Genomic DNA, 17,658 nt, shown 5'->3' with positions numbered 1-17,658 from the left:
TCTTACGCGCAGCTCCCAAGAAAAAGAAAAGTCTTTCAAGTTCAAAACACCAACAAAATAAAATTTATCTTATATGCATAATATTTAAAATCCAAAGAACGTTACTTAACGTGTGCGTGCAAGAAGCAAATTTGTTTTCTTCTTTTCCTTTTTTTTTTTTGGGTTTCAAGTTTTTACCGAAACAAACAAAAAATTATCAATAAATATCAAAAAAACCAAAAAAAAAATTATATATAACAAAAACCAAAAAAAGAAACAACAAGAAAACGTTCTTCGCATTTGAATTCTTTTTTGTTAATTTTTTTTTGTATTATTTGAAATATCAAATACCAACACACAATGGAATACCGGTGCTTAAGTAGAAGTTCTGTCAAAGTAAGTCTGACCCCAATAAAAAAAAATACAAAAAAAAAAACGAAGAAGAACTATATATATATACCCATATAAAAAGAATTCCGTAGTCATTGAGACACATAGACGGCTATTAGATACCCTTTTTGAAGTAACTTGGGTAATCGTTTTGTCTCAAAAGTATGCAAAATATTGTCAAACAGGCATTAAGCATTTATTTTCTTTTCGATTCTAAACATTTTTCTCGATTTTGTTTATGCGAATATGGTTGAAATGGGAATTATGTAGGGTATTAACAGAGATTCTGAAGCACCAGACCAGGTGAAGCCGAAGCCAGCTGCAAGATCTTCTTCTTCTTCGCCGCCGACGACGACGACAACGACGACAGCAGCGACGTTGTGCCCCACCTTTCCCCAACCCCCTTTTATGTTACTACTCCTCCTCCTGCTGCTCCGCCCCTTGCTACACTCCTACTCCTTCAATGCACTTCGCTTCTCTGCTTATTGAACTTGGCATTGTTCACTCCGTTGTTCTCCGTTGCGTTGCGTTTGTTGTCTGTATTCCTTAAACCAGTATGGCATAAAAGAAAGATATATATGTATATATATACATGTGTATGGTTTTTAGAGTATATATTTATTATTTTTGCAGCAGCATCAGCCCAGCCCAACCCAAACCCAGCACCTTTTGGGTTTTTGTGTAATCGATTGGTCGGCCGATGGATCGTTTGGTATCATTAAGTGCTTCCACTAAGGCTTGGTGTTCCTTTTTGTTATTTGAAGTATTATTTTCTCAACTTGGGCTATTGGAAATTCCATTTGCATTTCCCCGCCCCAACCCCCTTGCCACCCACTATAACCAATAACCATATATATGTATGTATGTACATATGGCATATGAGCGACCTATTTTTTATTTTTTCTTGTAGAGTTCTTCGCCTTTGGTTCCTTCTCTCTCACTTCACTTCACCTCACTTCTGTTGTCGTGTCTCTTCTCTCTTGCTGAAATTAGCACCTTTTCTTTAGACTTTCTTTTCGGCCCGTTGTCGATGGCGCGGCCGCAAAGCAACGGCGACGGTGGTCTTGGCCTTAACGAATTTTTAATGAATTTACTTTAGCCAAATAACTTTTACTAGGCGTACATCTTTTTAGTTTTTCATTTTTCCTATTTCTCTCTCTCTCTCTCTCAGTTTGTTAGTCGTTGCACGTCTCCTTAAAGCAAAAACCAAAAGAAAAGAAGAAAAAAAGGCAAATCAGAAAACAAAAAACGTGTGGGCTAGGTGACATATGAAATGGCTAGCTATCTGGTGGGAAAGGTATGCGCCACACTTTGCCATAAAAGATGTGGGCTATCGTCTATTATGTAGGACATGTATGCAGATAAATAAGGATTTTTCACTTTTTTCTCTAGAGAAACTCTCTGGGAAGCAGTCTTAGTTGGCTTAAAAAGGAATTTATTACAGGAAATTTCAAACTTCTTTGGCCCAAATCATTTTCTTTACTGTAGTTTGTTTATACTAGTTTAAAATAAATATTTAAAATTAAGCCAAGAAAAATCCATGCTTTAAATTTTATATTTTAATATATTTCATTATTTGTTTGCATAATCTTTCAAACTTTCATATAAGCAGACTTTTTGTAGCTTTATCTTTTATAATTCTTAACTAGTTCTAGCGTGATTTACTTTATTACATGATGAGAGCAACAGTGTTTGCTCTCTCAGAACATCCTTGAGCCTGCTTGAGTTTGAGATTATGAATATATTTAAGAACAATAAAGAAAATTCAAATTATCAACACACAAAGTCAGATAAAGAGAATCAGGTTTATATACATATGTATATATATTACAACGTTTAATTAATTGATTGATTTCGACTAACCGTTTAAGATAAAAGCGAAACGTTTTAGAAAATTTTCCCATTGAACTTGACCGATTAGTCTCATTTATCAAAAACAAAAAACGAAAAAAAAAAAAACTGTAGAAAGCCAAGACAAACAAAATAATAATAATAATAATAATAAAAAGCAACTCCCACATTCATTGACTCATTCACTCATTCACTGGGTTTATGGTAAGTCTATTCGGACTTTTGATTTATGTAGATTTCATTCGTGTTTGCCCCCAATTAAGCAAACCAAAGAAAAAAAGTAGAAAAAAATGCACAAGTCTTGGCCATGTTGATGATGATTCAAAGACAAATTCTTTACAAAATCCCAAACTCAAAACCAAAACCGAAAAACTCTCATACCCTTAAAAAGCCGCAAGCAAAAGTTATAAAAAGTAGGCTAAATATATTCATACTTTTTTGATTCGTTTTGTTTTTTATTGTTGTTGTTGTCTTTTTGATTTTGTTATGGGTCTGCGTTTAGAGCCGGTCTTCAACGGGAGAGTCAGTCACCGAAGATTCTCATTCATGCGTGATGAGCAGAAGAAGAACCCAAGCTTAAGAATTTTATAAACCATAGACGACTTTGCAATACCCTGTAGACTCTCTCTCTCTCTCTTTCTCTCTGTCTAAAGTTGATGTAAGATGTTGTTGGGTTTTCATATGTTTTTTTACAATTTAATAGTCTTTTATTTAGAAAACGATTTCCAAATGTTATTTTAATCTATTAATAATCTAATTTGAGATTTTAAAAAAAGTTCTAAAACTAAAGGAGAAGAAGGTCTTAGCTCTTTAGGCTTCGAGCAGATTTGGCTTCAGTTTTCAATTGAAATATGTCATATATATATAAATTGATTCAATATTTATTTTATTCTATGTTAAAATTATCATCTAATATATAAATTTGGATTTGGAACTAGAAGAAAGTCTCTGAGTAGGTTAGTCTTAAGATATTGTTTCACTCTCAAAGTTTTCAAGTTTGATTTTGATTTTGGATATTACCTTAACTTAAAAGTGTGTGTTTGAAATGTTGGCTAAATAAAGTTTTTTCCAATGGTTAGCAGTTTTTTTTTGTGTGGCTCAAATAGAAATGGGATAAGGATTCTTTTGCTCAACAAATTCAACTTTACTTAGCTTTACACTTTAAAAATTTCAATATCATCCACTGAATCAGTTAATTATAGGGTATAACAATTTAAATTTCATTTGCAAAACAAAAAAAAAGAAGCATTCAAAAACTGTAAAACAAAAGAATTCTAGGTCAAAATATTTCCTTTGTTTCTTTGATTTTTATTAGGAGAACCGAAATAACAACAAAAACAAAAGAAAAGAGAAAAATGCATAAAAATAAAATTATTGTCATAAAATTCTGTGTTAATTGTTGATTTAATGTAGCGTAGTTCTCTCCATCCATCCATCCATCCATCCATCCATTTATATATCCATCTAATGTTAGGAAAATAATGAGGGAAATTATTCTTCTATGCAAAGAGATGGCCAAAAATTGATAGCGTAATGAGTAAAAGTGTTAGGATGAGGGTTCTACATTTGGTCAAGCGAAATTTTTGTTTAGTGTGTGTGTTTCTTCTCCGTGTTAGCCTCGTTCCACGTTACCCGTTCCACGTTTTCAATCTGGACGTCGGTTGGTTGGCTGCTTCGTTTGTTAGCTGGTTGGTTGGCCGCGCATGCGAAGTAGCTAAGCCAAAAATGAAAGCGCCGTTGTCATCGTTTTTTTTTTATGTGGTTTGTGTGGGGGAGGGCAGCTGGCTTGAGGTTGGGGCAGTGTCCATGTCCATGCACTTGTCTCTAACTCTCCCCCTCTTCGTGTCTTTTGACTTCTTCTGTTTTCTAAGCCATCTTTTTTTTTTTTTTGTGGTCTGGGAAAACGTGATCTGCATAGCTGTGCGGCGAAGACTGTCAAGAAGATAGAGTTAGAGATTGGCGGTGGCGGCTGGGGGAAGGGGAGTGTAGGGGAAACCCATTGAAAGTTTTGTCGCTTCGGGGTTATCACGCCAAAGTATGCTGCTGCTGCGGAACGGTTCAAGTCAAAGATGAATGGGAAAAAAAACAAACGGTCTAATGGCCAACGGTGTTAAGAATCATCATCATGATGAAGTTGGCAATAATGCTTGGCTTACCTAAGTAGCGAAATCATCAGACAAGTGCTGAATTCTATATAAGATGAGATCTCAAATGCTCAATGGAAAAATTTCTTTAGCTCTAATTCACTTTTTTTGTTAATAACAAATCATCTGATTGGCCATATTTGATGAATGTCAAATAAAGTCATAATTTTCAGAAATAGTTTTGAATTTAAATTCAATGAATATAGAAATATGACTTTTATGATTATAGAGAATTGTCTTTAGTTAATCTTTAATCTTTATAATTCTCCAAAAAAGTATTTATATATGTTTTAAACGTATTCATCATTCTTTAATTCTTAGTATAGAGATAATAATAATTCAAACTCTTAACTTTTACTTAGCTTAGGATAGGGAAGAACCCGTTGACCGCCTAAGACTTGGTGGTATCGTAATCCTATTGGTTCATGTCCATTGTGATATAAGATTGTTTGACATATTTATATAAGGAACTACAAGGAGTCCATTTTGTAAGGAACTCCATTGTCTGTCCTTTGCAGCGAATTGAAGAGGTAGTCCTTCAGGTACTAAAGTCTATAAGATGCTAAGGGTAGGCTCTGATTTTTCCTTGTTTCCTGCTAGGGTCCTAGGGTAAATTCTAGTATTCGTATGTCATGTAAGAAAGAACATATTATGTTCTAGCTATAGCTATAGAAATATGTAATCGTATCTATATTTGGCTTAAACTTTCAATAAAACATAAGAAATTATTTACTTTTAACATAATTCGAAAATTGTATAGAAAAAATGTCTCTTGAACCAAGTTATCCAGTCAAAATTGGAAGTTTTGTCTTTCATCTTATACTCCAAACTGAAAAATCAGAAGCAAATTACTTATAAGAGAATTATATGAATTGAAATAAGAACGTTTTTTTCATTGTGAGGGTTAAGCATTCATCTTATATACCAAGTTAAGATGAGTTCTTCAATCAATCATAAAAAACTTAAAAATTCTTTTATTTATCAAACTGTTAATAAATCCAATGAAATTATTAGAAATTCTCAAGCTAAAGTCATTTCGAATGCTTTTTTGGTAGATAATAGAAATAATTGTATGAATAATTTGAAATGGTCAATTCTCGTTCTTCTTAAGTTGTGTGTTGAAAAGAAAGAAATCGCTCGCCCCACCGCTGCAGCTCCCCTCTAGCAAGACACTTGGGAGACAGAGGCACACATTCTTCATTGGCCATCTGTGTGCTCTATAAAATATATAAAATTGCAACAAACAAAAGTCTTTTGGGTTGAAAATTGTGTCAGTCAGGCAGTCAGGCAGGCAGGCAACAAAGACAAAACGCCACTGACACTGACACTGGACAACGGGCCACCACGATCACAAAACCATTCTCAATTCATTTCAATCATGAGAGACATTATCACTGACATCCATTGAGAATGTGGAACCTGGCCTAGACAAGCCGGAGAAATGGCCAACACTCTATAAGAGGGAGTGGTGGAGAGGGAGGGAGGGAGGGATGGAGGGAGGTGAAGACACTTGAGGCTGTAGGCTACGCTTATCAATAAACCAGTTCTAAGACTCAAATTGCGTGCAACGGTCACACAGATGTGAGGAGGCAAACAGAGACAGAGGAGACAAGTGGACAGGTGGACAGACAGGTGTCCGTTGGCTATTTGTTTGTTGCTGTCAACAACAACAACAATAATCTAACTAATTTTCACTCTTGAATTTCAAACCATGAGAAGAGTATGCTAGAATTTAATTTTTGTTTATTATTATTAAATGCCAATGTTAATAATGCTCAAAGTCATCGAAAGGTGGTAGAAGAAGAACATATAAGATAGTTAGATATAGGCAAAGTCAATGCCAAAGAGAGAGATAAAGACAAAAAAACTTAAGAGACAGAGAGAGAGAGAGTGAGAGCAAGAGAGATGGGGAGCAAGAAAGGGGGGAAAGATGTGGGTCGTTAACCTCGTTATAACGGCACCTGATATATATCTATATATACTCACACACACACACACACATGTAAAGCGCGTTCAGTCAGCGGGCTCAGGCTCTTGACAGTTTTGCTTGGGTCTCTCTGGGTCTTTCAGTCTTTACTTCTACAATAGGTATACATACCTATGTAGGGGTCCGGGTATACCCGTTACTCTCTTTCAACTCATCAAAGGGTATATGTTTTTTGCAAGTGCAGAAAATACAACTGATCAAAAAAGAACATTCAAATCGAGATGTAAATTCTAAAGTCAAATAGATCACTACGATTCTAGACCATATACGAAATTCTGATAAGTTTCACTTGGAATTCGGACTTATTTGAATTTAGAACTGTAGAATCAAAGATCAGTTAGTGATATAAGTTGGTATTTGGTTATAGAACTTTAAGACCAAAGATCGCAAACGAAATAGTAATCATTTCCACTTCAGATAAAACATGTTTGAATAGAAAAACTGTAAATTCAGGATATATTTGAATAGAGAAAAACAAGATAAAAGATCAGTTACGAAATCGTGTGCATTTAGAATTAGATTAAGATATATTTGAATAGATAACTTTAAGATCAAAGATAACATGCATAGATAGAACATATTTGTAAGGACAATTGTAAGATTAAAAATCTTCAAAGAAATATTAATAATTTATAACGTTCCCTTAGGTTTTTGAATACAAGAAATCTTTCAGTCGAAAGCAAAGTTCAATTAAAGATATAAACAATAATCTGGTCAAATTAGTAGGGATTAGTTCTCTCTCAGAGAATTTCAAAAGTATTTGCATTTTATTACATTTTTATAAATTTGATTACAATTGATCCTTCTTGATAAATTTGTGTTAGAGAACTTTAAAAACAAAGATCAAAGTTCAAAAAAACTTTTGAGTTGTTATGAAGTTTAATATTTAACAGATTAGGATTAAAAAGACAAGATTATAAATATAAAGTTTATTTTAACCAAAATGTACCTAATAATAAGTAAATGTTTTCCAAATTGATTAAGTAACTAGAAATTGGAAATGAGATAAATGGGATCTAGTTTAAAAACGTTTTACAAAAAGTTCCTTTAACAAATTTAAATCTAGTGCTAGGCCAAGTTTTAGAAAATTTGTTAGAAAACTTATGCAACTGTAAGGCAAACGATTAAAGTCTCTAATGGGCATTCGCATGGTCGGATGATTTAGTCTTTGGTTGGTTTGGTCGGTAGACCACTAACCATTATTGTTGTTCCCCTTTTGAATTTAAAGTTCTTTTGTTATGGCCAACTATTGTCGTGTGTGTGTATGTGTATTATGTAAGCCTAATGACTTGGCAAAACTCAAAACTCTGTGCCTGTCTCTCTGTCTCTGAGAAATTGTCAACACTTCAATGGATTTTTGATTAATGCATGAATTTGACATTTTTTTTGTTGTTATTTCTCCTAACCGGCGGGGTACAGTCATCACATACCAACAAACATATTTTCAATGAACCTTTCTCACCGGCCAACTTTAGCTCTAAACACTTTTAAGAAAGTCGCCTCATTAGAGAAGCCCAAAAAAGTGAAGGAGAAGGAGAGGAGAGACAACCCAATCGAGATGGCAATTACCAAGTAAAATATATAAGTATATAAAAAAATAAAACAAAATGTTAAAGAAGAAAAATACAAAATTACCTACGTTTTGTTGACAGGTTCAAATGGCAATGGCTGGCCATAAAAACGGAAAGTTAAAAGAGAAAAAAAAAACACACACACACACACACACACACACAGAGAAAATGCCTCTAGAAAATCACGTTTAATGACAAACTACCAAAAAGTACCAACAGAATTTGAACAAAACAAACATAAAAGAGTTAACAGACACGAGGAGACAGTAGCTCAGGCTAAAGGCGGTGAGAGTGGCCAAGTCTGGACGACAACTTGGCTCTTCATTTCGGCTCTTTGGATGCGTGTGACAAAAGTCTGTCACGTTGTTGTCTTCGCCGTCGTCGTCGTCGTCGCATTCATTAATTTTTCTTGTAATGAATGTTGAAAAAAAAAAAAAACAAGAAGAATTAAATAATAGAATTTCGCTTTCATTTTCATTTCCCAACACGCAATGACCACTTCAATTATATATATATTTCTTTTAGCCATCATCATTCACATTTTGAAAAGAAAGTTTCATCAAACCTGTGAACTAACACAATCGTCACATAAAGTGAAATGAAAGAAAACAATATTATTTTGTTCAATTAAAATAGTTGTCGAGTTATTTTTATCACTAATCAGACATGCGAAAAGAAACGAAATTAAATAAATAAAAAAAAAACACGAAGAGAGGGTAAAAAATCAAATATTTCTTTTACTTTTTTTTTTTTTGTTTTTGTTAGCTGCAATTTGAATTCCAAACTGAATCGTACAGAAACCGTACAAACTGGTTTCTCACCGATCAAATCTGCACACACACACGCAGAGAAAGTGAAAAGAAAACTACAAATATCTGCGACTCTGAGAAGTAGTGTGGTCATAAAAAGTTCAAACCATATTAGAAGTCAACTTGATTAACATTATTATTTTTAGTTTCAAGCCAAAAAAAAAATACCCTTTTACAAAGTGTGGCACATTGAATTTAACACAGGACGCAGTCGAAAAGCTTATTAAGATCTCTTGTCATAGATCTATTAGATCAAAAAGGACTCTCTCTCTCTCTCTCGTCATTTAGTAAGCATACTGTTTTATAGAATTTTCAATAATAAAGCTTCAACTGAAGCTATGGAAACAAAGAACTGAACTAATCTTTGTATACCCTGTGCAAGTTATTGAATTAGCCTTTCCTAATCCATAAATCAAACAAAAAGAGTTTTTTAGACTTATCTTTTTGCCAGAAATCATCTTGATTTGATTAAGAAATTTTGATTCTCTTGTTTGATTTGAATAGAAATTAATAGCTATATTTATATATCTAAATTGAATTGCGAGTGATGCAAAATATGATTGTGAAATGAGTCAAACACTGTTCACCGATTAAACTAGTCATTAATGATTAATAATATGACTCAAAAAAGATTAGAAACTGATTAAAAGAATAAGAGAACTGTTCATTAAGAGGAGTCCTGGCTAGGATGTTTCCCCATTTCAGTACAAAACTGTTTCCTCAATAGTCCCTGTTTCTAATTTGCAAAATAAGACATTAAATTAGTAAAGTGTAACTAAATTTAATTTTAAAACAATAATAATTCATAAGCAAGTTCATTTTATATTCTTTTTGTTTTTACTTCTAAAACTACATAATTTGTTGGATCAGTTTCGAAAATTCCTTTGGACTTCATTGACAACTAAACGATTTTGCTATTAATTAATCTTACAATTAGTAAAAGTCAGTCATAATTTCCAAGTGTAAGGTGCGAGGATTAAAAAAAAAAAGTCCAATGGGAGCCATTACCTGCGGACAGTGTTGCCATCTATTATTTTTGTCTTCTCTTTGTCTTTGTCTGGCAACTTTTACGACTACAAAGTCCTTTAGTGAAAGAGATTAAAAATAGGATAGATGGCAACACTGCAAGTGAAAGAAAGATACCTAACTAGCCTATTAAATCCTTGAGTATTCATGTCTGTCTGTAAATATGGGAAAGAATATGACATTACAAACAGATAGAAAAAGTTTAGAATAAATATAGTATAAAGTAGGTGAATATACATATAAAAAGATTCAATGATTAAAAATTAAACTTAGAACAAAGTTAGCTTCTTTGATATTTTCATTGTGTTTTGAGAGTATTTCTGTGTCGGTCTAAACAAAAACCATTAAATTGCCGTTTTTACTTTCACACACGAGGGCGTAATTGTGATTAATTTGGTTTTTTTTCTCTTAATATTTTTGATGCTTAATTTTTTTTTCTTTTTGGGGTCATGGGATGAGAAATTAGAAATTTGGAAAATTCTGTTTTTACCATTTTTCATTTTCGGTCTTGAAAGACGAAAAAACAAAACACATAAAATACTTGAATGACCCGTGGCCCGTTGCCGGGTCTTTGTTTTCCGTCTGGTTAGTTAGTTAGTTAGTTAGACTTAATGAAATGTGATTTCAAAGAATTCGTAGAATTTGAAAAAACCACACCAGAAAAAATGTGTGTAGAACTGTCTCTGTCTCTGGGCCATGGCCATGGCTAGACACACACACACACACACACACACACACATACATATAGTGGAGAGGTCGCAAGTTCAACAAGAAGCACTGTTACCACATAGACAGACAACATTTTGCTATGACAAAACGAGCTCCCACTTTGGAGGCAGTTGGTTTTTTTGTCCCGTAATTTTCTCAGTTTGTCTGTTACCGTTATCGATTACTGAATTTGTTTTCGGTTATAATTTGTTTTTGTTTTTTTCTTTTCTTTGGTTTTTCCTTTTTGCGCAGCATTTAACGGCACTTTGCATCATCAGCATTGCACTCACAGCGGCGAATGCCGCGTTATGGCCTAGCTACAGCAGTGACTCCACCTCCTCCTCCTCCTCCTCCTCAGTGATGCCGAGCAGATGTGCCGGTGGGCGTGGCCTGAAATATCTATCCGGTGATGCATTGACAGATTCGCTCGACTGTTTGGGTCCAAATAATGCGCCATATCCCAGGTGAGTGTGTGACAACCGTTAAAAAAAAAATAAACTTTCTTTTCTAACGCCTCTTCGGTTCGGTTTGGTTTTTTCTTCTTCTTCTTTCTTTTATTCTGTCTTTCTTCTATTATTGACAGTGCGGCCGTTGCTCGCACATTCTCCAATTGGAACGGAAATTCGCGACGTGGACGTCAGAGTAAATTGCCCAACACACTGGATCCCGCCATAACCACAAGTGCATTGTTGAGGGCATACGATGAGGTGAACAACAACGAGGCGGCATCGTCTATCGGAAGCGATCGTTATGGTAAGTCGGTCAGAGCTAATGATTTTTACTGTGGTTTCGACTGTGGCCGCAAATGGATTGATTGACTGGCTGACTAACTGATTGATCGTTCGATCGATCGTTTGATTGATTGATTGATTTGCATTTAACTGACTTTTGCAGGTCGTTCGCTGAAGAATTCATCACCGGCCCATCAATGCAAGAGCGATACACCGGCGCGTCTATGCAAAACACGTTACAATACCACAGCGCCCATGTATGGTGTTAGCTTGACCTCCGGCCAACCGGTGACCATTGTTCAGAAATTTCCCGATCTATTGCAACAGGTGGTCTTCGAGGTGTGCGAGTGAGTATAAGCAAAACAACAAAAACCACCCACAAGACTCTATTGCAAATTTGAATCATTATCTTGCCAACAGATCTTCGGAATGCGATGTTGTGCGCGGTGAATGCACACAAACGTATGTACCCTATCTATTTCTGGTCATACCGTTGGGTCCAGTGACGCTAACCGGTCAGGATTACGTTCTTGTCGAAAGCGGATGTGTGTGCAAGCCCAAATATTCAACGGGTGCAGCTCAAGAGCCCAATATGATACCATAAAAACTTTGGCTAGGATGTGAAATCGTCAAGGACAAATAAAAATAAACCACACAAACATACACACATACACACACAGCAACCAAAAGAACTGAGCGAACGAGTTTTGGGTCGACAACGAGAGAAAGATAGAGAGAGAGAGAAGGAGAGCGATTGCAGCAGCAATGCGTAAATGAGAAATTATTTTTTGTAGCGAATCAATTTTGCAAAAATGTTATTTAATGTATTTTTTTTTTTTTTGTAACCTTCTTTAATTATTTCCAACTTCATCTTTAAACTTCTCTATGTAAAAACAACATCAACAACAAAACAAAAGAAAATGAGAGAAAAAAAAAAAACAAATTGAAATGCAATTTTGCTCGAAAAATAATGCAAATCATTAATATTAAGTCTAAATTTAAAAGTAAAGAACAATTAATTTAATGCTTTATGCATTTATAGTTTGTATTTATTAGAAGCCCTGAAAATGGATGCGTTTAAAAATGCTAAATAAATAATATTAATAAAAAGATAAATATTTACATAGTTTCAAAAACAAAAAACATCGTTACTTTTTATAAAACGAAATGCAACTCTGTATCCGGTACGGCAAATTTGTAAAAATACCAGAAAGCAAAAAATACCGCAAATAAAGAAAAATTCCCTGAACAAGTGCTAAGGGTGCGAGTAATAGTCCTAAGGGTGCGAGTAATAGTCCTAAGGGTGCGAGTAATAGTCCTAAGGGTGCGAGTAATAGTCCTAAAGCAAAAAAAAACTCAGTTCTAGATCTGGAGAAATATCGATGCTTTACTTTTTAAAAACATCGATAACATCAATGTTACCATCTCTAGTTCAGGTTTTCTTTTAATTTTGCGAAAAACAGAATAGCTAAAATCAATTAAACGGATACGAGTTAAAGTTAATAAATTTAGTAAATGTAATTGGCTTTGCTTGTTTGTATAAATTAATATTTATTTTTGTGTTAGTGAAAAAGGCAACAGAAAAAAATTCCGAAATAATAAAAATGCTGCCTCGGCCCCGGCCATTCATAACACACACGCACACACACACACTTGCACATACATAAAATACGGTTTATGCGACTTTATTAGATAAAAACGTGATTTTAAATATTTTGTCAAGTGAACTTTGCAGAATGTATAAAATAAATTGAAAAAGCCAAATGCACGATATTCATAATTTGCATTAAATAAAATATAATCAAAGCGTCAGTTTTGTATAAACATGTACGCATACATACAAATGCCCCGCTCCATGTTTCCCTGAGTGTGTGTGTGTAGACAAAAAATTGCCGGGTTGATTTTTTTTATGCTATTGAATTTTTTTTTCTTTCTCTCTCTAGTTATCATTATCAACAAACATACACAAATGTTGTTTAGCCAACCAATAATAAATTGGTGGCGGCAAGTTTGACAAGTTTGAAGAAGAAAAAGAATAAAAAGAGAACCAACGAAAGGGAAATTGGGAAAAGGAAAAGCGCAGCAAAATGATGTTCACCGTAAGCATGTGTGGGGGAGGGGGAGAGTGAGACGGCAAAGATTAATCGATATACATGGGTTTCCTCCTTTTCTGTTTCTCGGTTTTGTTTTTTTTCGCCCCGTTTTCCTTTTTGTGATTTTTAGGGCACCAACCAGCAGCAGGATACGCGTTTCAGTGACAAGGAGAAGAAGCTAATGAAACAAATGAAATTTGGTGACTGCTTGAGTAAACGTGTGGATATGTCCAAGGTTAAATTGGATGTGCTACGTCCATGGATTAGTAAGAAAATCACGGATATATTGCACATTGAAGACGATGTGGTTGTTGAATTTGTGTACAATCAACTGGAGGAGGAGAAATATCCATGCCCCAAGAAGATGCAAATTAATATGACTGGATTTCTGAATGGTCGCAATGCCCGCCAATTTATGGGTGAACTTTGGGCATTGCTACTCTCAGCCCAGGACAGTGATTCGGGTATACCAGCCGAGTTCATACAACAGAAAAAGGATGAGATACTCAAGAGGGAGGAGGAGCAAAAGCAACAACAGCAGCAGCAGCAACAACACCAACAGCAGCAAAAACGTCAACGAGATCAACGCTCATTGTCGCGGTCTCGTTCCCGTTCACGCTCATCCCTGCCGCGGCGTGAACGTCAACGGGATCAGGCAAACAAATCCAAGTCACGCTCACCCAAAACATCGGCCGTATCCTCAAATAATGGTTCCGTACCCAGTGCCGCTCGTGAGGCTGCAGCCAATGCAGCAGCAAGGATTAAGAAGCGCGGTGGCAGCTCATCCACAAACAATGTCAACACAACATCAGCCACCACAGCTCCGGCATCATCATCAGCATCCGGAGCAGCAGGAGGTTCACAACGTCCTGGATCCAGGGATCGAGAGCGTGAACGTGATCGACGTCCGCGTTCACGTTCGCGTCAACGTCAACAGAAATCTCGCTCCAATTCCCATGTTTCCCATAAGAAGGCCCCATCTGTGGAGCCGCCATCATCTGGTGGTGCAGCTAAAACCTTAAATGGACGCCATTCGACTGAGAAATCCAAGGGCAAAGTCGGCTCATCCCGTTCGCGCTCTCATTCCCGATCCCGTTCCCGTTCGCCGCGTTCACGTTCACCTCGTCGCAGTCGCTCTAGGTAAACAAAAACAAGAAAAATGCAAGCAAATTGAAATTATAATAGAATAGATTACAAATAATGTATAAAATTCACAATATTTGCATCTTATTAAGGTAAATTATAATATATATATATAGAGAAGTATTTACTTACTTTAATTCAAGATTAAGTCTCTGTTGATCCGAAAGTTCCTTAAACTATTTAATAGACCTCTCTCCTTTAACCTTGTCTTGATGTGATTATTATGTTTGGCCAAATGTCAGACTTTTCTTTTGTTATTTAATTGTCGATAAACATTTGATTAGATTAAGGACATTTGACATTTCGATTAATATCGATTCAATATGTGTTTATTGTGACGCTTGAGGAGGAAACTTGAATTCAATTTCGAGGGCTAATTTATTTAAGATTCCATCTTAATTGCAAATCTCTTGGAGTTGGAAATATTTGTTAATCAAAAAACATTTCGTTTCTTTTCGCAGATCATTGAGTGGCAAACGTTCCCGTTCACGCAGCTCTTCGGCACGCAGTCGGCGTGGTGGTGGTGGCGGTGGCGGAGGTGGAGGGGGTGGTGGTGGCGGCGGTCGTAGACGTTCTAGCAGCATATCCATTTCACCGGAACGCAATCAGGATCAATTTGAACATCGTCGCAATAAAAATAGTGTTCAAAATAAGCGTCAATATCGCAATAATCGCGGTGATTCGGCCAGTTCAATGGAACGTGAACGTGGTGGCAACGATCGTGGTCGTCAATTTGGTGGTGGTGGCGGGGGAGGTCGCCGTGGCGGCAGTGGTGCCGGCGGCAGACGATTTTCACCACGCGGACGCAGTCCAATGCGTCAAGATAACAATGGTGGCGGCGGACGCTTTCAACGTTCAAATTCCCGGCGACGTTCGCGCTCACCACGTCGTCTCTCACGCTCGCCCATGCGTTATTCGAGATCACCAAGGAGGTAAGCAGAATCAGATTCATTTAGTTGATCGCTTCATGAAACTTGCTCAATTCTTTTCTCGTTTAGATTCAACAATCGACGACGCTCGCCATTAATGCATTTCCGTGGAGGTGGTCGCGGTGGTGGGCGTGGCGGCGGTGGTGGCAACAATCAGCGTCAAATGTGGCAACACAATCGTGGAGGATCGCCCAATCGTAATGTCCGCATACATTGGCAGTCTAGACAAAGTCCAAATGGTGGTGGACGAGGTGGCGGCGGTGGTGGTGCTGGTCGTTTTGATCGTCGTCAATCACCAGGACAACGTCGCTTCTCTAGAGATCGACGCTCATCACCCATACCGGGTGGCGGCGGAGGAGGAGGAGGTGGCCAGCAGCAATATCGTAAATTTTCACCACGACGATTCTCGCCACAGCAGCAGCGACGAGGCAATTCACGCGATCGTCGGCCCAATTCACGTGATCGTCGCAGTTCTCCTGGCGGCGGTGGACCCTTGCCCAATCGTTGGGATCGAGATCATCACCATCATCCGCCGCCAGTTAGTAATCGTCATCAAAGGCGGTCCTCATCGGAAAGCTCAGGCGCTGGTGGAAGAAGACCCACGCAACGCAAGAGTCCCAGTCCAGCGGTTAGACGTGGACGCAGTCGCACCCGTAGTCGTAGCCGTAGCCGCAGTCATAGCCATAGCCGTAGTCGTTCCAGCCCGAGGCCCACTCGCAAACAGGATAGTCCTGCAGGTAAGACAGAAGCAAATTCTCACTTCACCTTATCCCATTCTAACTATCTCTCCTCCGTTTCTGTTTTTTTTAGAGCGTTCTTCGGTGGAATTTAGCGGTCCAGCTGTGAGCACCATTGATCTCTGTCGGGAGGATCAACAGCAGCGAAAGTCAAAGGCGGTAGAGGTGGCCGAACAGCAGCCGCTGCAGCAGCAGCAGCCACAGCAAACTGCTGCTCCTACAGCATCTTCTGGAGGCGGCGCCGTTGGTTCCATCTTAAATCGTCGACAATTCGCCAGCTTGTCCCGCACTCCCTCACCGTTCCTTAAGGAGCATGAGCGATTGGCCGCCGGCTCCGTTGCCGCTGTTGCTGTCGCCTCATCCTCGACTAAATCGGCACCAAAGAGAAACCGAAATACAAGTCAATCGAGCAGCTCGGATAGCAGTGCCGATAGTGATGACAGCGACGATGAACAACAGCAGCAGCAGCAACGACAAAAATCGGCGCGACGCAAACAAACAACATCAACAACAACAACAACTACAGGATCAGGAACAGCAGCAGGTACAACAGCTGCTCCTCCTCAATCAAGTGCTGGATCACAGAAGAAATTAACTGCTGCTGCTGCGGATGGAGGCGGACGTCGCAAATCGAAAACCAAATCCCAGCGCAGTTCCGGTAGCTCTAGTAGCAGCGATCAAAGCGGCGATGATGATGATGAGGATAACTCTAGCAGTGATGACAGATCGAAGCAGAAAAAGAAAAAGGAGGCTCTTAAGGATAATAAGCGACGCATTGATATTAATAAGAAAACGCCATCCGCAGCGGCAACGGCAGCTACCGAAATGGAAACCACCACCACCACCACCAATCGGAAGCGAAGCCATAAGAGGTCATTACGTGATGCCGCAGCCATCAATAGTGATTCAGATGATGCACCATCAGCCGCCTCTGCACCCAAAAAGAAGCGTAAGAAATCGAAAAAATCTGTGGATTTCAGTGATTCGGATTCGGACGATGAGTCGTCGGCAAAGAAAAAGAAGCATAAGAAACATAAGAAGCATAGCAAGAAAAGCAAAAAACATAAGAAACACAAGAGGAAGAGCAGCGGCGGCGGAGGAGTTGGTGGCAAAAGTCGTTCAGCTGCAACTGGCAATGATTCCAGCTCTCAGAATAGCAGCGATGAGGAGAATACAACAACGACCACATCGAAGCGTAACGGTAAATTGACAATGTTACTTGCCGGAGCCGGAGGCATCAATGAGGATCTTGAGAAGCAGCTGCGGGAGCGTGCTTTAAAATCCATGAAAAAGTTGGACTGAATACAGACACTGGACACACAAACACACACACTTTCACTCACACACACACATACAGACATTATGTAGCCATTAAAAAAAAAAACTTATATAACAAAAAAAAAAGTAAAAACATTAAAATTAAACTGCATAAGCCAGAAAAAAGAAAAATTAATGAAGGAGAAAGAGACATAGAGAAAGAGCGAGCGAGAGAGGAAGAGCAAAAAAAACATTCATTAATAAATTGCATAAAATTTGTAGGCGGGGTCTTCGTATGAGTGT

The 17,658-nt window shown here is 37.6% G+C and overlaps 2 protein-coding genes across 2 annotated transcripts; both read left to right on the top strand.

Moving 5' to 3' along the window:
• Nucleotides 1-169: 169 nt before the first annotated feature.
• LOC6639160 lies at nucleotides 170-12,000 on the top strand. Its single transcript, XM_047012170.1, has 5 exons — nucleotides 170-375; nucleotides 10,718-10,929; nucleotides 11,049-11,218; nucleotides 11,360-11,543; nucleotides 11,617-12,000. The coding sequence occupies exons 1-5, from the start codon at nucleotides 340-342 to the stop codon at nucleotides 11,798-11,800; spliced, it is 786 nt and encodes a 261-aa protein (XP_046868126.1). The 5' UTR covers nucleotides 170-339; the 3' UTR covers nucleotides 11,801-12,000.
• A 615-nt stretch (nucleotides 12,001-12,615) lies between these two features.
• LOC6639161 (serine/arginine repetitive matrix protein 1) lies at nucleotides 12,616-17,456 on the top strand. Its single transcript, XM_023181748.2, has 6 exons — nucleotides 12,616-12,713; nucleotides 13,140-13,295; nucleotides 13,420-14,429; nucleotides 14,894-15,364; nucleotides 15,431-16,098; nucleotides 16,172-17,456. Exons 2-6 carry the CDS (start codon nucleotides 13,284-13,286, stop codon nucleotides 17,398-17,400), a joined length of 3,390 nt encoding a protein of 1,129 aa, XP_023037516.1. The 5' UTR covers nucleotides 12,616-12,713; nucleotides 13,140-13,283; the 3' UTR covers nucleotides 17,401-17,456.
• Nucleotides 17,457-17,658: the final 202 nt, after the last annotated feature.

The sequence above is a fragment of the Drosophila willistoni genome, assembly GCF_018902025.1.
Source record: "Drosophila willistoni isolate 14030-0811.24 chromosome XR unlocalized genomic scaffold, UCI_dwil_1.1 Seg144, whole genome shotgun sequence".
Classification (NCBI taxonomy): domain Eukaryota; kingdom Metazoa; phylum Arthropoda; class Insecta; order Diptera; family Drosophilidae; genus Drosophila; species Drosophila willistoni.
Note: the sequence above shows the minus strand (reverse complement) of the source record. Positions and strands in the feature narration are given on the sequence as shown.